We start from the raw sequence: 21,974 nt of genomic DNA on the forward strand, positions 1-21,974 counted from the left end.
GGGTGACTGCCTCCTTGGGGCTGCGCCGGGCCTTGTGACGTAGCGGCGGTGTCACAGAGCCCCGAGGGCTGTTCCACGGTGACGTCAGGCTGGAGCCCGCCAGGGCCCCGGCACTGCGGGGGGCCTCCGTTCGTACCTCCTGTCCTAGGGCGCGTTGGTTTTCCCCCAAAGCGGCAGTGCTTTCCCCCGCAGAGCGTGTTGGGACCCAGAGGTCTAGACACGATATGAGACTGTTTGGTTATAGTGCGGAGGGATTTGCCAAAGGCTCACTCTGGATGGGTCTGTAGGTTTACCTTCAGCAAGCTTACCTTGAGCGAAACGAAATAAAAGCTTTACTCAGAGTGGTTCACATACATCAGTTAGTGGCTGCAGGGAAACGCAGCAGTGGAGACAAGCCTTCTGAACCGAAACACAGACTCTGGGAGTCATCTCTTGCGATTGTCTAGCAATTTCTGCAGATGGTTTGGTCCAAACGAACAAAAAAAAAAGTATAACTATCTTGGATTCTGCTCTTGCCCTCAACTGTATTCGTCTTCTATAAAAAGTGTAAAAGATGGGGAAGACCTTCCTCTGATGATGATTTTTCTTCAGTTTAAAATGTTGAGAAAAGTTACTCAACTTTTCTAATTTTTTCTTTCAGCCTTCTGGCCTGTCTGGCAAAAACCTGTTTCTGAAATCCAGTGCTCTGAGATTGCGTTGTGACCCATCTTGTGTGCCAAGAATTTTGAACATAAATAATTATTTGTAATTAGGCACTGCATTTCACTCTCCTAAGAGTCCTTAAATCAGCACAGATTTCTTCTAGGCTGAATGCAAGACAGTTGCAATCGTTGCTTCTTCTCCAGATATATAACTATGAAACAGCTTGTTAACCTTTTTTTCAGCCTGGGGAAATAAAATATAGACGTATATATGTGCATTACATTACAGCTTATCTTGTCTCAGAAAGCTAGTGTCCTGGTTTGGCCTAAACCAGGCCAATTTTCCTTCCAGTGATTTTTACTTTCAGTTAAGTCTCTTCTAAGTAACTGCACTTTCTGAAACTAACCGCATGTTTTGCAGACATTTCCACATAACATTTTTTTCATTAGTTTCCCATAGAAGATAATTACAGAGCAGTAAGTACAGAACTTGTACAAATACCAAGTGGTGACGGGCATTCACCTGAGGTAAATATACTTGAAATGGAAAATGGGCAATAGCCTATTTATTAATGACTGAAAAACAGAGGCCAAACTCCTCAAATACCTTAACTAAATATATTTTAAGATTTTTTTTTTTTCCTAGGTTTTTTGGTAGGTGGACAGTTATTCAGAAGTTTTTGTGGTTTGTTTGTTTTTTTTTTTTTCCCCCAGAAGGTTCTTTCTAAAAAGCTGGTGGTTGTTGAAGTGGAGAGTGTTCGTAAGAAGATAATTCTGCAGTATTTTTCTCTCAAAAAGACAGATTTAACACTGGGGTGTGCTGGTACCTTTCAAAACATTGCCAGATACTCTTCTATATATTGTGTTTCCAAGGTGAGACCACCTTAAATAGTAACCTAAACACTTGTGTGTTGAAACAATCAAGTTTGGGGACTAATCAGAAATGGGAATGCTTGAGACTACTAACTGTGCTCAAATCAGGAAAATACCCTTTTTACAGCACCCTCAACGAAAGCAACAGAAGGAGGCTTTGTGAGCAGGAAGCATGCTGGTTCACTCACAGTTCCTCCAAAACCACCGCCCCGACCTGCCTTTCTCTCAAGCTTGAGTTACCATCAGTGCTTTTTAAACTAGAATTCCTGGGCCCTGCCTCAGGAGTAAGTCAGTCTGTCTCACGGGAGGTAACCACGACAAGAGGGACTGTTGCTTTGAGGCTCATACCTGTTATATGCATGTCCAGGAGGAAAACTGAAAACTTGTTTTAAAGAGGTGAATGCACTGTGTGCATTTTTCCAAAGCAAAGTGGTTATACTATTTAATGCCTTATTCTGAACACCGAAGCTGTACTCATGTAACAGCCATTCAGATGGCTGTTGCTGCATCTACTATGGTTGGGACTCTGCATGGTTTTAATTATAACAGTATTGTGAGAACTTTTTACGTAGGTAATGGGAAAATGAAGGGGAGGTGAAAAGATTGCCAAAGATCTTGGAAAAACATATTCCTCATAAGAGGAATATCATAAAACTCAATATGGTGCCATGATTTAGTGCTCATTTCTATGTAGACTGGAAGCATTTTGAGGCAGGAGTTGTCTTTTGATGAATGTTGGTAAGGTGTATCCCCTGTTGGGGATTCTCAGTTGGTCTCTTTAGGTGCTTCAGTTTTACAGCAGCAGTTTACACACACAGCTTTTAGTCAGGTGTACTGTCAGTTTGTGCTGGCTGATGAGCAGTGCAATAATCACTGATGTTTGCAATCTGTAAGTCAGTTCTCGGGCTGTGATGTTACAAACGGAGGACGAGGCCGTGCTCAGGCAGCCACGGGACAGACAGAAAGGGAGCAGTGGTCGGGGTAAGGTGGCCAGTAATAAGGTCCAGATTTCATCAGAAACTGGTGCACACTTCCTTGGTTTGGAAAATTAATTTATTTCATTAATTTTTACATACCAAATACAGTGGCTATGTGATTGCTCAGAAGTTGATTGGCCAAGTTAAGGTAGAATAACCTTCCAAATGAACATACCCATTAAATTAATAGCAATTGTCTACCAGCAAGGTACAGGAATTAATATATTCAAAATCGCTATGAAATGTAGCAATGGCATGATTTTACGTAAACGATATGTAGTCTCCTAGGTATAAAACTTGGGAAACACAAAGGTAAAGGGTGTTAATCTGCAGTACTTTCCTTGCCAGTTGTACAATGCTGTGCCATAAAGGTGACTCAACGATTTGTCTCCTTCTGTTGGGTGACCTGGGTGAACGGCATGAACCCCTCAGGGGTTAGCGAGCTCCTCGGGTGCGCGGGGATCGTGATTAACGTCAGGATTTCGGTACCGAGATGGTTTTGTGGCGCTACTGTCAATTGCTTCTGCCCAATGCACTTCCAGGGGAGAAATTTCAACGTGGCGTTAAAAACGCGCTGCCGGCAGTAACGGTCTCGCCGAGCTCACCTACCGCAAACCCGTGCCGGGCTCTCGGGTGCGTACGTGCAACCTGGGTGCCGGGGCCGGTGCCTGCAGCCTGCGGAGGGGCTGCCCGCGGGGGCGGGAGCCCGGCCCGGCCCGGCCCGGCCCGGCTGCGCGCTCGGAGGGCCGGGCCCTGCTGTGTGCGAGCCCCTCCCGCGCGTGACATTCCCCAGCGGGCGTTGGCGCCGCCCAGCGCCTCTGCCCGCGCTCCCGCCCGGGGCCGAGCCCGCGGAGCGCCCCCTGGCGGCAGCGGGCACGGCCGGCGCATGCGCGCGCGGCACCAGGCGCGCTCTCCTGGCCCCGCCTCCTTCGCGCGCGGCGGAGGTGACCAGCAGCGGCACCATGGCGGAGGCGGCGGGCGGGCCGCGGCCCGAGGGTGAGGGGCGCGGCCGTGCGGGGCGGGCGCGCCGCCGCCGGCTGTCGCGCTCCAGCTCTCGCTGTCCGTTGCAGACTGCCCAGGGACCAGCAGCGCCCAAGCGGGCACGGCCGCCGCCTGCCAGGGATGCCCCAACCAGAGGCTCTGCGCTGCCGGCGCCGCCGCCCCGGACCCGGGTGAGTGAGGCCCTGAGGGGACGGGCGCTGAGGCACCGGGGGGGGGGGCGGGACGCGGGACGGGGCTGACAGCGCCGTGTCGCCCCGCAGCGGAGGCGGCGGCGCTGCGCGAGCGGCTGCGCGCCGTGCGGCACACGGTGCTGGTGCTCTCCGGGAAGGGCGGCGTGGGCAAGAGCACCTTCAGCGCCCTCCTGGCGCACGGGCTGGCGGCGGACCAGGCCAAGCAGGTGGGCTGCGGGGCGGGGCCGGGGGTCCCGGAGCCGCGGGCGGGAGGAGCTGGCGGGGGCGAGCGCGGCGGGCGGGGCCGCGGGCAGCCAAGCAGGGTATGGCTGCGCTGGCCGCGTGCCCCTTCTCGTTAACGGTTTGCGCTTCTTTCCCGTATTAAGTGCGCGACAGTGTTTTGGTTGCACGATTTAGGCTTTGGGAACAGTCCTGGGCCAGCTCGGTTCCAGTGGGCTGGGTTGGTTGTTTTTTTTCCAGGTTGCTCTGCTGGACATAGATATCTGCGGGCCATCCATCCCTAAAATGATGGGTCTGGAAGGAGAACAGGTAAGTGAAAGTTCAAACGTTGTTTAAAGGATTTCTGCTCAATTTTTCATTGACGTTTTAGGGTAGACTTAAAGCTTCTAAAAGGACTGCTTATTGGGAAACTTGTGTGATAGCATGTAGGGAGATGAAGAAGGTGAGATGGAGAAGTTCAGCATAATTTCATTTGTAAAGAGAGTTGTCTGCTTTGAGGATGACCCGTTCTGCAAACCAGCTTTTGCTGCATAGTGGCCACATATTCATGACTATTTAAAACTTAAGTCATGTTAATGTGATTTATCAGCCCTAGAGTATTTTATATAAATCTATAAAGTCACAGGGAAATTTCTTGCAAAAATCTTGGACGGTTATTATTCACTTATGAATGGAGATCTGGCCCTCCTACAGTTTTTAACTCAGCTGCTCCAATGAAGCAGCATTGTATCTATAGCCAGGATATTTACCCAGTTTTGACTTATGTTCATGTTTTATGTAACATCTGGTTTTATTTCTAATGTAACTTTATGTATCACTTCAATTTTCAGGTCCATCAGAGTGGATCTGGATGGTCTCCAGTGGTAAGCTGGTGGAACTGTTTCAGAAAGTTTGTTGGGTTTGGTTGGGTTGGGCACTGTTTTCTAAAGTAAAAAACGAGGGAGGAGCAGGGGATACTTCTATTAGTTCTTTTTCTAATGATGGAAATATCCACATTGTATAGAATTCTATAGAATCTGGATATAGGCTATATAGATCAGAGTGTTAACATTCTTTTGTTAATCATAATAATACTACATTTCTAAAATAGTTTCATTATTTTAAGTGTTTCTTGTTTACTGCTATACTATGGACAATTAATACAAGTTACTTCATTTCATTATTTCTGGTTCTCATGCAACTGTACAGTATGTCATCTTCTCAATGACAGACAAAAAGTATCTCACACACAAGAAAAACATCATTAATCTTTAGAAAACGCAGGGAAAGTTTTGCAGGAGGGTTGGTTGTCTAAAGATCACCTTTAGTGTGTACGCCTTTGAAAAGACATCTTGGTGCTGAGAGGGAAAGCTGCTTTTATGCTTACGCAGTCTCCAGTGATTGCATAAACCCCTAGAAAACTTACTACAACTAGGTTTTTTTCAGGCTGTGAATGTAGTTGGTAAGCATTGCTCAAAACTTGTAAATTTCAGCCCTTTGATAAAAGAGAAGCATGAGGTACTCTGCCTTTATTTTCCCAATGTCTTCCCCGTTACTCCCCAGCCTGCTTTTTTTTATAAAATCCAGGTTTAGAGTTGGTTTCTCTACTCTTTCTTTACTGCTCAGTATGCTTTACTGAGTTTCTGTGCTTCTCTTTTAGTACGTTGAAGAAAACTTAGGTGTCATGTCCGTGGGGTTCTTGCTTAGCAGTCCTGACGATGCTGTCATCTGGAGAGGACCAAAAAAAAATGGTACGTATCGAGTGTTGTCAACAACAATTTATGTACTTGAAAGATTTAATATTACGAGCTTGTTTATAATGTAAAAATAGTATAGTAAGCTATAGGAAAAAATGAGTGAATGGTTAGTTATTTTCTTTAGTTGAACGTACTCGTTTGATGAACTTAGAAGGTCAAATGCTGTGTTGGGGGTTTTTTTTAAAGCCTTGGCAAAATAAGCATTTCTGTACTTGAGTTGCCAAGTCAGAAGAATCTGCATACCTATACTGTAGAATTTGAAGTAGACCCTAAAATTTGAAATATAGGGAGATATTTTTTTCTCTCTCCCACATTCTTATGCTTTCTTTTAGGGTTGATCAAACAATTTATTCGTGACGTGGACTGGGGTGAAATCGACTACCTGATTGTAGATACACCTCCAGGAACATCAGATGAACACTTATCTATTGTGCAGTATCTCGGCGCAGCGCACATAGACGGTGCTGTCATAATCACAACCCCTCAGGTACAAGAACTTAATTTCCATTGATAGAAGCATCATGGCAGTTAAAGCCAGTCCTTGGTTTAGAGTCTCCATTTAACTTCAGAGAAACAATGGTACAGAGTCTAAGGGAGCCGAGTTTCTTGTTTTGCTCTACAGCTGGCTGGTTTATGAGTTAGATGGGTGTCTCAGTGGAGTAGGGGATCTGCATGGGGCACTAAACCACTGAGCAGTTCACAATCAAAAGCTGTCATGATCTGTGTGGTGAAGGGAAGTGCAGCATTTCACTTCCTTCTTTGAGATCAGAGTTCACATCCTTGCGAATTTGTAATTTGCTCGCCAACAGCTTGATGTTCCGAAGTCAGGAAGAAGCTTAGCTTTTAACTGATGTGCACTGCTTGACACCACATGAAGTAGCTGGTTGCCTCCAGTAGGCAACTTTGTGGTGTGCATTTTTAAAAGAAAAATCAGCCCCTGGAGAGCTGAAACTCAAAATACATCGAATTCGTACATAAGTTTCAGAGCCTGGTTTGGAAAGGAACAGGAGATCAAACTAGTGAAAGACACCTGGTGTTTCCACAACAGATGAAAGAATAAAATGTAAAGGAAGAGAAATGTTGAGGGTGATATCAGATAGATGGCGAGCGAAGAAGAAGGGAACAGGAGAACTGATTGAGGTCAGGCGTATATGTGAAAAGTCTGAGGGGATGATAAGGTATTTGAATTTAGTTTGAAAAGAGATAATAAGCGTAAGCCTGGTGGTTCTTGTCCTTACCTGCTCTGTTGGAAGTGTCAGGGGTCTTTCTATAAACTGCAAATGTGAAAAGGTTAAATTTAAAGAATTAAAGATGTGAGATTAATGTAGGAGGTAAAACATAAATATGGCTGAATCTTTACTAGAGTCAAGTCAGATTTCACAACAGAACTACATTCGGTAGGGTAGAACTCTTGTACCTGTTCTGTTGCCACTCATAGAATTGTTGCTGGAGCACGTAACACAGGTTTACATTCTTCAAAATACAAAGAGAGCAGTAATAATTCATTATGAACTTTTTTTAAAATAGCTCTAAGAATGTGACTTAATGGGTTCAGCATCAAAACGTTACAGTCAAAATAGTGTTTCCTAATATTTGTAGGAAGTGTCGCTTCAGGATGTTCGGAAGGAGATCAACTTCTGCCGTAAAGTGAAACTGCCAATCATAGGTGTTGTGGAAAACATGAGTGGCTTTATATGTCCAAAGTGTAAGGTAAGGCTGTCTGTATCTTACAGCATTTTTAATCTTGATGTTGTTTGTATATAAAATGTTGCTCCAAAAATGCCGTGTTCTCAGAATTGCAATGTTTTCACTCTAATTTTCATGTTGTCACAGAATGAATCTCAGATCTTTCCCCCGACTACTGGAGGTGCAGAGAAGATGTGCCAGAAATTAAATGTTTCCCTCCTGGGTAAAGTGCCTCTAGATCCTCAAATAGGTAAAGTTACTGTATTGCACTATGTTTAAAACAAGTTTTTCCCCCTATACTGATGTCAGCACTGGAAAACCCTGACTCAGACACTGATAAATTAGAGTATTAAGCATTTTGTCTCTTAGGTAAGTATGTACCTTTAGATAGAACATTTTTTTGAATCAGAAGTTACTGGAACTGTGACACAGCATGGTGTGAGAAGAGGAAAGTGCTAGGATAATTTCCTTAGCCTGAAACTTAATCTTGATTAAGATTAGATTAGGCATCCTTTCAGCTGTATAATTGTATTCGAAGTACAACACGTTTTTCTCTTTGGTGTAATCACCTGGAAGTGCAGTCTGAATAAAATCATAACAGCTATGAAAAATAATATCTTGTAGATGTTAAGCATTAAAACTAGTGCTGTAACTTCACTGTTACTGGCACCACCCAAATTCTGTTGTGGATAGTGAGAAGCCTTGGTTCCTTGCCCGCTAGCTATTAGCAATTAATGCTTGATGACAGCAAGGAACAGGTCAGTACTTCCAAAGTAATGACTGAAGGTTTCTGCTAATAGTATTCCTTTGTAAAACTGTAAGCTGTGGTTCTAGTTATATTACTGACATAAGGACTCCTTAAAAGGAATAGATGCAAATGGCTCTTGGAAGGGTATAACTGGTAGCAGGATAAAGGGTAAAATAAAGAAAAGTTCATCTTTTGCTGTTGCTTTGCCTTCGTGTTTTTCCCTGTCCTTCAAGGAAAAAGTTGTGACAAAGGCCAGTCTTTCTTGTCTGAAGCACCTGAGTCTCCAGCAACATTGTCTTACAGGAATATTATTCAAAGTAAGTCTGAAAATCACTGTGCAAATGAATCCTCCCAGCTCTGAGCACTTCTGGAATATATAAAGGTGCTACACAGGATCATGTTATTCTGCATGTAGAATAAAACAGTAGATGTGCATAGCAATTATCAAATTAACAGGTGTGAATACTATATTTACTTCTTCTGGGTATCAGTTATGACAGGCTTTTAAAGTGATAACAAAATTGTGTTTAATAACTGGTTTCAATGTTTGGCTTCAGTCATTAATTTTCAGAAGCGAGGTGTGTGTACTTGCTCTCACAAAAAGGCTCTGAGGCTCTCAAGCAGGCCTGTTGAGGGGTGCTCACCATAGCTGAGTATGCTACAGCTGGCTAATTATTGCCTCCACTTCTAATTGTAATTGCACAAAAAAACCCCACATACAAAAACTACCTAAAGAGCTGGTGATGTGCAGTTTAAAAACACAAACAGCTGGGAAATTCCTAAAGCCATTTTCACTGTGATAAAGGCCCAACTTGTGGTATTTGTACCAGTAGGGGACCAAGTGATGCAGCAGTAACTAACTCCTGATGTACAACTGAAATATTACTTATATTATTTTTCCCTGTCCTTGCAGGAATTCAGGAATACTGTGATCAACACCATTTTCAGGAAGAAAAGATTATCTAATCTATGAATGGAATAAAAATGTAGTTTGTGTTTAATTATAGAAAAGTAACTTATGCCTTGATTTAATAGAAGGAATGTATCTTTTTGTATATTGCAAATAAATCCTTAATATAAATGTTCTTGCCTTAGTTTTTTTCTATAGTTCAAGATTCTTGTAGTTCACGGGTGGTCTCAAAGGTTGCTAGAAAGCCATAAAACCGAGCCTTCATCTGTGTTACCTAGGCACAGTCTGCACCTGGTCTCACAGTACTAATAATCTGCGTGTGAAGTTGGTGTTTGAAGACAGGCATATACAAGATTTTATTTGGGAAGTTGAATATAAAATACACTTTGCTGATATTGGGGCGTTGTGTCTAAAGTATCTGCTGTGCACGCGTAGGAGGCGTTGTCCTGCCTTCTGCGCTAGGATGAACTGTAATGCCCACTTGCTCTCTTACTGAATGGCATCATTTAAGTATCTTTCCTTTCAGTGGAAAAGATCTATATTTAGAGTGAAATTCATCGTAGTATTGTCTCCTTTTTTTATAATAGGCATCAGTTTTAAAATAAAAACCTACTATATTTTATTTGTTACAGGTATCAGAATAAGATTAACATATTTTAACTATTTATACATAACTGGCTGCTTCACACAAGTACTGTGTGAATGTGCTACATGACTTTTGTACTTTCTTCTACCCGACCCTAAGCCTGAACACGAGAAAATAAACATTTGGTGTCTTTCATAACTAAGAGGCCCTTTGTGATTGTAATTCCTCTTTTTATTGAGGAATCAAAGCTTTGAGAAATCAGTATTGTGTACCAGAGGGCAAGGCAGTTTGATTTTTGTTTATTGTAGTTCCAAAATTAAATGAGCATAATCTTTTGATTACATTTTAATTCTTTGTTAAAATAATCCAACAGTTTCGGGCTAGTTGACGGATTTTTTCTTAAAAGAAGTGTGCTCTCTAATAAACAGTAAGCATTGTTTTTGTGCCTATACAAACTGCTTTTTGATGAAACTTTTAAGTACGTAACAAAGGCTCTAAACCTTCCAGAATCTAAAGAATCAAATACAAACGACACAAAATCCTTATTTCATGCAGGTATAATTCTAGAAGAGCTTTACTTAAATATCTTCATCTGAAAAACAGCTTTCATAAATTAGTATTTTTACCGCTCATCCTTTTAGTTCTTCTGTATTTGATTATCTAGTGCCTGTCTTCCCATGTTCTTCAATGCAGTCTTTTGAAGTTCTCTTTGGCTGTCCTGTAGAATGAACCCAGGAAGTGTGGGTGTTAGCACAACCAGTGTGTGGAAATCTTTTTATAAAAAGCAGGGAGGAGCCTGGTGGAAGCCTGGGGGATGAAGATAGCCCTCCCAGCTGTGCCTAGGTAGAGGCAGTATAGCATCTCAGAAGACATTCCTCTGAGGATTTAACCTAGAGGACATACTTCAAAGGGCTGGGAAGCAGCTCAGTTGTGCAGCTTCAGCAGGCTTCTGAACACAGAGCAAAGTGACACGGGGTACAGCCCTGCTGAGCGAGTTACGCAAGAGAGGCTTATTGGAGAATCCAGATAGCCCTGCCAGGAGTTATTTTAGCAACTGAGACCTGGGAAGAGCCAAAACCAGCAGCGGGAGGCAGGTCAGGCTGTGATACTTCATGGGCTGTAGCTGCCAGACGAACTCCGTACTTACTCTTGGGAACATCTGCTGCAGCAAAAAGCCTTGAAGTTACTCTGCTGATGCTTTTTTGTCCCCCTAATTTGCAGTGGATGTAGCCATATAAATTAGCAGTCTGAAGGGAGATCCCAGCTATCACAAGAGCCTGTGGACAAACAAAAGTTCAGCTGGGACAAATACACTGCTATATATAGACTGTATGTGTAGAATATACATACATGTGTGTGTGTGTGTATGTATACATACTATTTAGATAAACATAAATGCTATAAGAGGGGGATATTCCTTCCAATAATAAATGACCTCCAAAGAGCTCCAATGTTATCAAGCTTAAACACAGTAGTTCCTTTCTACAAAATGCCTCTTTTCATCAAAACGCTGATAGAAATCTTTTGTCATCTGTATCTTGAATGACTTCATTACTTTCCTAAAAACACTTATTCAGTAAAGGACCTATTAGACTGACTACATAATCATTTCACTCTTTTAAGCCCAATTTGTATCTAAAAGTTTCACATCCAGATACATAGCAAACCTGCAGGCTTGTTTAGCTGACAAATGCCTTATTATATATAAAATAACATCCTATAACTTACAGATTTACAGAGCATCAATAGATATGAATCAATATCTAGCATTAACAGGCAGTGAAAGTAATTAAATCCTTTTGTGGCACTATAGGCTTAGCAGCAGGCAGAACACACCTGATTGACTAATGAAATAACTTACAGAAAATGTTTTTCTTAGCCTCAGAAGCAGTTTCCTGAAAGCTATCGTATTTTCATTTGTGTAATTTGCCTTTTACAAGCCTCCAGTGCTAGTTAGGGTTCCTTCAACCAGCTCTTGGTTTAGCAAACAATCTCTGGTTTTCAAAAATAAAGGTGGAGCAGTGGAGAAAGGCTGCTGGTTTAATTTTAACTATTGCTTGTTTAGCTGTGCCATTTGGGGCACTAGAAGACAGTTAATGATTTGCAATTGATTGATACCCATAGCTGAATTTCCTGTTTCATTTAATAATAAAATGTAATCTTGGCTGTTCCTTGTTATGTAGCTGCACGTGTCCAAGACACTTTTTATCTTTTCAGACTGAATTAAGAAATTGTACTTAGCACGGCTAGGAACTTAACAAAATGAATTCTATGGTAATTATCCGAGCACTTAATGTTTTATGGGGAAAACATGAAGATTTCATAGGCAAAAATACGTTAACATAATGCAATATATGGGGTAAATTTCCTCTTGTATTTAGGAAAATGTGTAATGTTTTTCTTTTTTTTTTTTGTAGAGTAGATGGCTTATAAATACAGTAATTATAAAATACATACTTATAGCTCAATTTATCAAGGTTTTAAGCACTATGACACTGGTTCTTTCAAAACGGAATGGTACCCAAGATCTGAAGTCCTTACTTTTAAGAGCAAGTAACATTAAAGTCCCAAGGAGATGTGAAAACCTGAAAAGCAGCATCACCGATTCATTTTTTATCCTCTCCTATAGGTTTCCTTTGACTGAAATAAGCTGGGGAAACGTAAGTTGCTACAGTTAAAAAGAAGTCTGTAATTTTGCCAGCCACTTAAGGTTCTCAAGTTAGATGAAGGAGTTGGTATCTGGTAACCTAGTGGATGTGGGGCTAAAAATTACTAATCCATTCCAGAGTGCAGGGCTTGACTGCATAAAACTCCTCTGATCTGCTGAAGCTATTAGTGGAATTTTTGTACTGTTGGAAGATTTGGTTCAAAGACTGTTGAAAAACTAACAGATCTGGGTTTTCCCTCTGCTGACATTGTCTGTCAGCCATAGGTCTTTCGGTACCCCCAGACTTACCAGCCATTTCAGCTTCAAGGAGAACAAGGTGCTGAAGAAAAACACTGTCCAAATAACTGGACAGATAATGAGACCAAGCCAAAAGATTCGAGCTTCAGCTTCAGTTGAGGCAGCTATTGTAGGCACCTAGAAGGAAAATTATTGAAACTACTAGTCACAAAGACAAAACCCACAATGAATAACAAATCAGCAGAGGAGGAGGAATGGAAAAAATTACTTCTTTAGCTAAATTTCACTTATTATATGCATGGAAGGAAGATTGAACAAGAAGATAAGTAGTTTTCTGCCTGCTGCCCTACTGTACATGACAGCATTTTCTTTCAAAATATTCTGGTCTCTGTGAACATTTAAATGAGATAATTAGTCCTTTTGTCAATGATAGCTCCCACTAACACTACAGATCAGTAGTATTTTAAAGTCAAAGTTCTGTTACAATGACAATTGCTTTTAAACTTCGGAAACACTAAGTTAACTTTGAAATTAGATTCAAACTTCGCCAAGGCCTTAGAGAAGTGTGAAACAGAAGACAACGTTACAAGCAGAACTTTAGTGTGAGTACTTCACTGTCTGTAGTGTAGATTTGTGACATGTGCCCTCATCACAAATCAAAAGTATGGGGGAAAAAATCAATCCAGTAACAGAAAAGCTGCAGTATTGGAAAAGCTATAGTATCTAATGTGGAGATTGCAATGAGCTGTTGCAAGTGCTAACAAGAAAGCTTTAAAGATCGCCCACAGGATTTATCAGTTGGTTCCAGTTCAGACAATGGAATTCTCCTAACAGTGCCCATTTCCATACATATTCCTAAAAACATGAAGTATCTTAGCTTAATTTAAATCTTACTTGAAGCTTAGTTTTCTATTATGTAAACTAATACTTCAATTTTGCTTATGAAGTCCACTGATACTCCATAAATTAAGAACTGTGGCTTCAAAAATGCCTCTTTGTAATACTAGTGTTGGACACTATAGCAACTGCTGGCATCTCTCAAAAGAGGCATTGTTATTCACGGTGCTCTATTTGTGTTCTTCAGGGAAAGCAAAAAAAGGTCAAAGCAGGCTGCAAAAAGTCCTGGTTGCAGATTTCTTCAGGTCAGCACAACTCATGTGTCTCTGTCTACACTGAAAGGCTCATTGTTAGCTCCAAGACTTAAGAAAAACTAGAGAAAGAGAATTGTTCAGAAGGTTCTGATCTTTCCTAGGTGACCAGAATTCAAAATTTCACTCCAATCATCAGACCACTCAACCACCACTAGTGCTAGCTTCTGAAATACAAGTTTCACAAGTGGAAAAGAAAACCCTGTGGTCTCTTCCACTCTGAAAATTGAAAAGCCTTTTGGTTCATTTTCAGTATCTTGAATTCTCCATGTAAAAAGAAGGCTCATCCATCCGTGCATCCATCATGAGGCAGATGATAGCATCCAACTTGCAAACACGGTTAAGTTACTCTATCTTGCCTAAGAAAACCCTGCAAGATGCAATAAATACAAGGTGTCTTTAATTTTTCCGTGTACCCTCTAAACCAGTGATGTTGCAGAGGTCCAGAGAATAATGTTCTATGCCTTCATAGTTACAGAAGAAGACAGATGTTCTGACTCAATAAAAGGGTTTAATCACCTGTATCCCAAATTACTGACAAATGACCCATTAGTGCATTAGCACTAACTATTTAGGAGAAAAAAGTCAATGCACCTGAGAACACTGCACCTGAAAGACCTAGTTAACTTGATGAGCAAGATTACAAAAGGCTGCAGTCATCCCCAAAGAAGGGGAGGGGAGTTGTGATGTTTGGAATGTAAGTGTAAGAATTACTTTTCTTCCAGCAAACCTCAGCAGAAGGTAGGATTTCAAGGGCGAACCTCTGTTGCATCAGCAGCACACCAGGAATGCTAATTGTTGGTGAGTGACTTGGAATATTTCTAAGCAAATTCACCCATAAAGGAAGAGATCTGAAAAAGCTTCTAGAGGACTGGCAAAGGAGGTAGAGAATGCCTGACTCTGGAAAGTAAGAGAATTGCCTGTATCCCAAGACCTTGCCATGACAAAGTATTTCTCACAGGTAAGCCATGGCAAAAACACAACCCACTCTAATTATGTGTTCCTTCTTCACGTACTATGATTTTCATTGATAATTCACACTGTTTGCCAGAATTTTTGGAAGTCTTCAGCCCACAGAGATGACTCAACTTTGTACTTCTAGGCTAAAATTAACAAACTGTAATAGGTGAACTAGGCTTGCTCATTTTACAGTAATTTTGAGGTCAGGAGGTCATTTTATGGATGTCGTTGCTTTCAACTGCTAAGAAAGCTCTTGCTTACTTCTTGACGGAACTAAGAAAATCTGAAGGTCTTCTAGTTTCCTTGCTTTCAGGCAGGCTTGCCTATATTCTCTTAAGGTTTCACTTCGATTACAGAAAGAACGTTAACATCTGTTGTCTTCTTAATGGTGTGCAGCCCCGCTCTGCCGGGTGCGCTCCTGCTTGGCCGCATTCTCGTTGCAAAGGGCCGCAGGGCTGCTAGAGGGCACTCCAGACCCGCGCATTCAGTATTTTACACCGGGCTCAGTACCCAGGCTCTGTGCACAGCTGGATTGGGCTTGGAAGGAAAGTCCTAGTGAGTAGCACTTGAAGTGTTCTGCCAGGCTCTTGCCTCGATGAGGCTGTGGAAAGAATGTTAGCAAGTGAAAGCAAAAACCTGCAGTCTGGACTCTGGCAGCGCTGCCAAGTGCCATTAGATAGCTTTTATTTTTGCTCAGGGTGTTTGGGGGAGCACTAGCAGTATCAGAATGCTCTGTGATCTGGGTTCTATTCCTCACCATGTTCTATGAGCATGAATAAAATATTCATTTTAAAATACAGAATTGGAACTATTCACCATTGCTTTCAACATAGATCTTTCCTGAAGAGGATTCTGCATTGGGATTAACTATGGGAAGATGTGTTTATTACAAGATGTTCTCACTAGAAAATAAAATAGAACTACCAGAAACGTTTCATACTGATAGTACCATGCTATGAATATTTAATCTGCTGATGCATGTGATGACAATGTTGTGAGACCAGTTTTGTTCTGAATGCTTCCAGGAAGTGACAATCCGGTGTGCTTGTAACTCAATAATTACATATCTTCTATAGAAGCTGGATAAAAAGTACTGTTACAAAGGTGCTCTATTTGTTACTTTATTTGATTTAGTATCAGCTTTACAAGCTTTCCTATGGATTCTGTTTGTCCTGTGCCTACTTTTATTAACACACTTACCCTTTTTGCTTCAAACACCCAGTGGCTTTTTCCATCTTCATCAATCTGGTTCCACCAACGCAAACCAACCAATAGTCTTCCGGTCACATTCTAGTGACAGAAATAATTATTTTCATTAATCAGTTGCATAATTCACTTGTAGACTAACATTAAAAAAAAATACAAGCATGTCTGAAAATCATAATCTTTTATCAAATACTAAAATCAGATCTAAAAGCCGTGCCAGCTTGTGCACGACAGTCATTAAGGATGGATGAGTTACTACAAATTTAGAGGCCTGATCTCTTCTGATATGATAATTAGCACAATAACATTGATTTAGATAAGAAATTATAGGATGTATCTTTTTTAAGTCAGTTAGGCGGAGAAGCCCCCAGTAAACAAATTTCCTCAGTAGGAGAGGAGAACTGTGAACAAAAACACATTGAAAAAAAATGGAAGATAAATTATAAGCAAGTAAGCTTCATGGAATCAAGCAAACAAATTAGGAAAATATTTCTGCACCTGGATGAGTACTAGAAGTTTCCAGTATACTGGAGATGCATCAGTGCTTCATTTCTACAAAACAGAAGCCTTGTTCCACATGTGGAGCCCCTGGGATTCTGGGCTGGCCTGACCCACCTGCCTGCATGTGATCAGGGCACCAGTACCATAGCTGGGCTCTCAGGAGCCTTCTGCAGCTCCTGCGTGCTGGGTCTGGGCACAGTACTGCAGCTTTGGACATCCTTTGGCATCCATTACTGAAAGCCAGTATTACTTTATTTCTTTTTTTTTAAGGAGGAAAGCATACAAACAAACCCACCCCTGGCAAGGCAATTTTCTCACCATATTAGTAGCTCCCATCAGCCATAGAGAACATGGTGATAAACAGTAACTAAGATATGTAAATGTCATGATTAAAACGGGGTAGACATTTAATAAATCGACAGATCATAATTCTTTGTCACTTTCATCAGTATACATATTCCTTTTTCTTTTATTTAATGACACACAAAATACTTTCAAAGGTAATTACTGTTCATGGTCATCTTACCTTAACTGACCAAAAATCACAGGATAGAAGGAGAAGAATAGTGACAAAACAGGCAACAAAGCTGTTGCTGAACCAGTCACAGAACAAGTAGGTAACAATAGCACTAACTCGGAAAAACAGGTGGAAAAAGGTGGCCAGTGGGTGCCTAGAAAAAAAAGAACAGAGAGCACTTACAAAATCACGGGACAAGAAGGAATGTTACAGTATTTGCTAACAATGTAGTATAACACAACTATTTCTAGTCTATAATGGCATTTTGGTTTGTAGCCCCTATTATTTCATATGTTGATGTATATCTTCATTATCAAAGCAACACTGTTTCCAGTAGCCAACCTTCAATCGAAAGCTAAAAGATGGAATGTGTTGTTCATGTCAAAACTTTCTCAAAGACGGAACAAAATCTAGAGTCTTCCACCAGTTTCTTTGGTACTGCATGAAGGAATTTAGTGGTTGTGTTCAACACTGCACCCTAAAATCCTCATAGCTTCATGAAATAAATCAGCATTGTAAGGGACAAAAGAATTGAGACAGATCTTATGCCTTTCAGAACTGTTTTGAGAACAAGAACAGGAACTCTGAAATTAAAAAAAAAAAAAAAAATTAAAAAAATACAGGTGTTGGGTATAAGACAAAATGAACCCGTATATGTAATGTCTGAAACCAAACATTTCCTTTTCGTACAGAAGGAGTACGATTTGGGAATCTAATGGTTCTTATGAATGAACGATCATTAATTTCACTAGATATTTGTGCTTTGCTCATCAAACAAAAATTTTGTCAGTAACAAAATAAAGGGGAATTTCAGTGGAAGAAGTAACTACACGGCATGGAATATTGGCCTCTACAGTAAGATGGGGGGTTGGAGAATGCTGTAATGAGCACAGCACAGTTTTCAGGGTAATATGCCAAGTACAAAAACTTATTCTGTACAGTTGTGTTTGTGATAATTAGTTTAAAGTGACAATTAACTACAGACTATTGCATTTAAGTAACTTCTTCCCTTGAAGCTGAGTAAATAAAACTTGTTTTCTGAATATGATTTTTTTTTTAAGTCAGCGATTGTCTCATTAAGCTCCTCTACCTCTGTAAACAATTAACAGTAGTAGGGCCTGGGTCATAATTAACTATTCAACTATTAAATTTATTACTCTATTATTGTGTATAATGATACATATAATATATACACAATAATTGTTTATTGTAAACTTAAATTATAATTAGATTTAAATTATAATAGTTATTATATTTATATCTTTATTGTAATATTATTATTCTATTGCTGTTTAACTGTTCTAGTAATTATCTATTCTGGAATGGCAATACTGTGCTTGTAGTACTACACACACATGACTGGAGAAGCGAAAATGACGCACAGCTGTAGTTTATATTTACTCCTGATCATGCCTGTGCTAACCTCAAACTTTCCAAAAACTACTTCTGACTTAAAACTAAACACATGACATTTTTAAGTGAAAGGAGCTTTTTCTGCCATAAGCAGACAGGTGAGTGGGTGGTTAGAGCGGAGGGAATACTGTGAACTGTCAAAAACAGATAATGTCTTGCTACTTCAAGTCTTAATCTCATTCAAGAAGACGTAAGAGTTCATTACACAAGTGGCATCTTGTGTGAATACAAGCTATTCATAGATCACAGCCCTGAAGTGCATCAGGATGGACTGAGCTTTTACAACTATATCAGTACTTCAAATATGAAAGTTACTTTAGAGAAGCAGTGTTTCATTTTGGAAGTCAGATGATGAATTACTGTTTGGATGCTTAATCTGTTCCAACATCAGACTTTGAAGGGTGCTTACTAAAAAAAAAAAAGAAACAGTTCATGAGCAAGAGACTCAGGTTTATTATCAGCACTAAACACTTTACTGAGACTACAGAACATCAGTCCTCTCACAAGCATGTGGCTAGCCAAGCCAAAGACACAGACTTGCAGGTTCTTGTCCTAGGGGAGGAATATAGAGATATACCAAAACTTGCACCTCATTCTTCAGACAACTCTCTCAATCTCAAAATGTCTACCCATTTATGCTTTAAAAAAAAAAAAATCCTGAAACTAACAGAATCCAGTAAATAAACTGTTCACTTCCTCACTGAACAGAACAAGTGTTTTCTTAACGCACAGCCATCAGATGAAACTTATACCTCCTATCATATATGAACAGAATTTTTAATAAGGACATAATCCCAGATAGATAAAATTGTCTTTTAAAACCTGAAGCTAAACCATCTGTGTCCTTTTTGAAACAAAAAACCTTACAGCTTTTCTTAAGTGAATGCATTTATATTGAATTCAGTTGTACTTTAAACTTTTTTAAAAAGCTAATTTTCAGAAATATGGCATTAAGAAATCACTGTATAAACTAACATGATTTCTTGTACTAATGGAAGGCAGTATAGGCTTTAAAACGTTATAACTTTTCTTCCTTTTTTTTTTTTTTTGCATTCAAATCCAATGAAGGATAAAGGTAGCTAAAACTCTGCACTGGCTCTGCCTGGCATACATTTGCTTCTGAAAGCATAGCAACCCACTTGTGTGGACTTTTAGTTATCCTGTTGCATCTAAACATCCATATAGTGTAGAACTGGAACCTTGAGGCTGAGGATTGCCATTTATCTTGTTACAATAACCTCCGCTCAGTTTGCAAGCATGATGCCTATTAGGATAGGAATGAGCTGTTATGAATTTAGTTGCATCCCATATTAAGGAATCAAATTGGGTCAACCCTAAGGTATACCACTGAACCACAGGAGAATCATTCCCAGTACCTGCTCAGAAGCACCATGGCAGGACTCTACATGCTGCTTTTCATACCTCTGTCTGGTACTTTGAATATATCTAGGTAACTTTAAACAAACAGACTCTCTGGCTTGATCATCTTGTGTTACCTGGCTGATTTGAAGAAGAAGGAATCATATGCTCCTAACTGTTCCAATCAAATGTTGTGATACTGCAATGAACTGCAAAGATGCTGTAAGTTATCTTTTCCTAACCTTCCTGTGAAAGTAGCCACTACCTAAATCACTATCCACATACGTTTTGCTTTTAAGGAGCATTTCCATATACCTTGGAGAATCACAAAAGCACAACTTGTCATAGCTTATGTAAATTCTAACCAAGTTCAAGATATGTGAAACTGGGATAAAGTTAAAAACAAATTATTGGAACATGTTGTTATACCCTCTAAGACAACAAAATCTTGCAGCATGTGGGTGTGTTCCAGGCTTGTTTGCACAAGATTCTTCAGAAATATAAAACCAAACTTCTGTGTGAACAATGTATGGAGTTTCATTTCTGTATTCTATAGCAGAAGAATTTGCAGTATGAGATTATGTTTAGTATTGTCATAATGAGGGCAAGAAAGAAGAGCAATCTCTAGTGAAATAAGTAGCCACACATAGTAGATTATTAGTAGTATGGCTTACTGATACTTTGCCTGTCTATATTATTGGGTAATGTGAACCAGGAGGAACAGATCTGTAAAGTAACTGGTGCTGTGGACCTCCTACAAACATTTCAGGGTGGTTTCACTTCAGGCTAACTCTAGTCTGGTCCCATAGACTGAATCTGTGGCTCATGTGCTCACGACACACTCCTAAACTGTATTTCCCAGTTTAGTTTAATCCTTTAGGCGAAGTTTTCCAAGACTGCACCAAAACATAAACCTTCATTTAAAACGTGTGCCACTGCTAAAGCACAGAAACAAAGCAACTCTGGGAATGCTAATCTTGTGCCATGGCTATCTCATCATGTAGCTGCAAAGTCTGATGCACTGAAAGGGCAGAAATGCTTCACCAAACACTAGTAAAACAGAGTAATTGTAAAGCTACATGATTGCTTGTTTGTGCATCTCAGATAACATTCATGTTAGGCTTAACATCTCTTATTTTTCATAGCATCATAGAATGGTTTCAGTTGGAAGTGAAAATGGTCCATTACAATGTTTTCTTTGTTTATGCCTACAAGAAATATTAACATTGTAATGGACCGGAGTAAACTGGGGCAAAGTGGAAGGGAATAAAGCAATATAAATCAAAGCTGATTATACACATTACTGACGACTGCACGTGCATATGTAATTCCTTTTGACATAAAATTTTTCCCTTGACAGTTCTCTTTGACTGGAGATTCTTCAGAAGCCACTGATGGAACAACGGCTGTGTCACCTGGGACCTCGGTGTGGACAGAGCTGCAGAGTGACACCTCTGGTAATGTAAGGGTAGGCTGCTTAACCTGACAGATGAGATGGATCTCAATGGGCTGGGTTTTCTCAGGTAACAGCTACAAGGATAAGAGATACTATATTCCACATAGCGTCACATCCTGTGGAAGGAAAACATGACCGTTTTATTGCGAATAACTTGCTGTTTCCCTTCATCTGGGTGTGCAATGCAGTGCCAGAGCACTCTGCTGCACAACTTGTTTTGGTGAAGATCAGAGCTCTCTCCAGCTCTAACAAAAACACTGTTTAGTTGGGTTTTGGGGTTGGTTTTTGTTTGTTTGGGTTTTTTTGTGGTATGTTGTCTTTGGGTACATAAAATTTCTGTTTCCAATGGCAGGAGTATGCATAGCCTGCCGAGCAGCCGGGCCCGCCGCAGCGGTGCCGCGGGCCTCGCCTGCGCTAGCCCGGGCGGGCTGCCCAGCACGGGGCATCTCCCGGGCAGAGGCTCCCCGGGCAGCCTGCTCCAGGGCTTGACCACCCTTTGTGTAAAAAAAAAAAAAAAAAAAAAAAAAAAAAAAAAAAAAAATAGGAATTAAGTGTTTAAATGGAGCGTGCGGTATTCCAGCGCGTCAGTCCAGCCGGAGCAGCACGGGCTGCCCAGGCCCCGTTACCTCAGGCGGGCGCTGAGGCCTCCGCGGCGGGGCCGGGCCCGCCCCGCTGCCCGCGCCCTTACCTGATCTTTGCTTTCCGCAGCGCCAGCTCCTCCTCGCTCCCGAAGTCGAGGGACACATCCTCGGTGTCGTCCACCAGCGCCTGCGGCGGGGAGCCCGTCAGCGGGAAGGGACCGGGGGAGCCGCGCCGCCGCCACCCGCCCCGCCCGCCGGCGCCTCTACCTGCTTCATCCTCCGGCCCGGCCCTGCAGCCCGGTTGCGAGGCGCGGCCGTTGCCAGGGCTGGGAGGTGTTTCAGGAAAAAGGGTCCGGGCT

At 41.2% G+C, this 21,974-nt stretch overlaps 2 protein-coding genes across 3 annotated transcripts; one reads left to right on the plus strand and one right to left on the minus strand.

Annotated features, from left to right (window-relative positions):
• Window positions 1–3,420: 3,420 nt before the first annotated feature.
• On the plus strand, window positions 3,421–9,154 carry NUBP1 (NUBP iron-sulfur cluster assembly factor 1, cytosolic). The gene is made up of 11 exons (XM_068422754.1): window positions 3,421–3,487; window positions 3,562–3,663; window positions 3,754–3,890; window positions 4,144–4,212; window positions 4,734–4,766; window positions 5,543–5,633; window positions 5,972–6,126; window positions 7,239–7,349; window positions 7,473–7,575; window positions 8,307–8,390; window positions 8,987–9,154. The coding sequence occupies exons 1-11, from the start codon at window positions 3,454–3,456 to the stop codon at window positions 9,037–9,039; spliced, it is 972 nt and encodes a 323-aa protein (XP_068278855.1). The 5' UTR covers window positions 3,421–3,453; the 3' UTR covers window positions 9,040–9,154.
• On the minus strand, window positions 6,887–21,974 carry TVP23A (trans-golgi network vesicle protein 23 homolog A). 2 transcript variants are annotated; one of them, XM_068422756.1, is made up of 8 exons: window positions 21,883–21,974; window positions 21,723–21,802; window positions 16,816–16,960; window positions 15,783–15,872; window positions 12,526–12,651; window positions 10,717–10,846; window positions 10,196–10,287; window positions 6,887–6,913 (listed from the first exon to the last, which is right to left on the minus strand). In XM_068422756.1, the coding sequence occupies exons 1-7, from the start codon at window positions 21,889–21,891 to the stop codon at window positions 10,226–10,228; spliced, it is 642 nt and encodes a 213-aa protein (XP_068278857.1). In that variant the 5' UTR covers window positions 21,892–21,974; the 3' UTR covers window positions 6,887–6,913; window positions 10,196–10,225. The 2 variants fall into 2 exon arrangements, with proteins under 2 accessions (XP_068278857.1, XP_068278856.1); XM_068422755.1 differs by lacking the exon at window positions 6,887–6,913 and having other exon boundaries at window positions 9,695–10,287.

This window comes from Nyctibius grandis, chromosome Z, assembly GCF_013368605.1.
Source record: "Nyctibius grandis isolate bNycGra1 chromosome Z, bNycGra1.pri, whole genome shotgun sequence".
NCBI lineage: Eukaryota > Metazoa > Chordata > Aves > Nyctibiiformes > Nyctibiidae > Nyctibius > Nyctibius grandis.

Bases quoted from the DNA above. Each gene is read 5' to 3' on its own strand.
- NUBP1 (XM_068422754.1), top strand. From the start codon at position 3,454: ATGGCGGAGGCGGCGGGCGGGCCGCGGCCCGAGG. The intron at 3,891-4,143 runs GTGGGCTGCGGG...TTTTTTTTCCAG, and splicing joins CGGCGGACCAGGCCAAGCAG to GTTGCTCTGCTGGACATAGA. The intron at 7,576-8,306 runs GTAAAGTTACTG...CTGTCCTTCAAG, and splicing joins GCCTCTAGATCCTCAAATAG to GAAAAAGTTGTGACAAAGGC.
- TVP23A (XM_068422756.1), bottom strand. The intron at 12,652-15,782 runs GTAAGTGTGTTA...TTTTCCTTCTAG, and splicing joins GGGTGTTTGAAGCAAAAAGG to GTGCCTACAATAGCTGCCTC. The intron at 10,847-12,525 runs GTAAGTCTGGGG...GTTTGTCCACAG, and splicing joins CCTTGAAGCTGAAATGGCTG to GCTCTTGTGATAGCTGGGAT.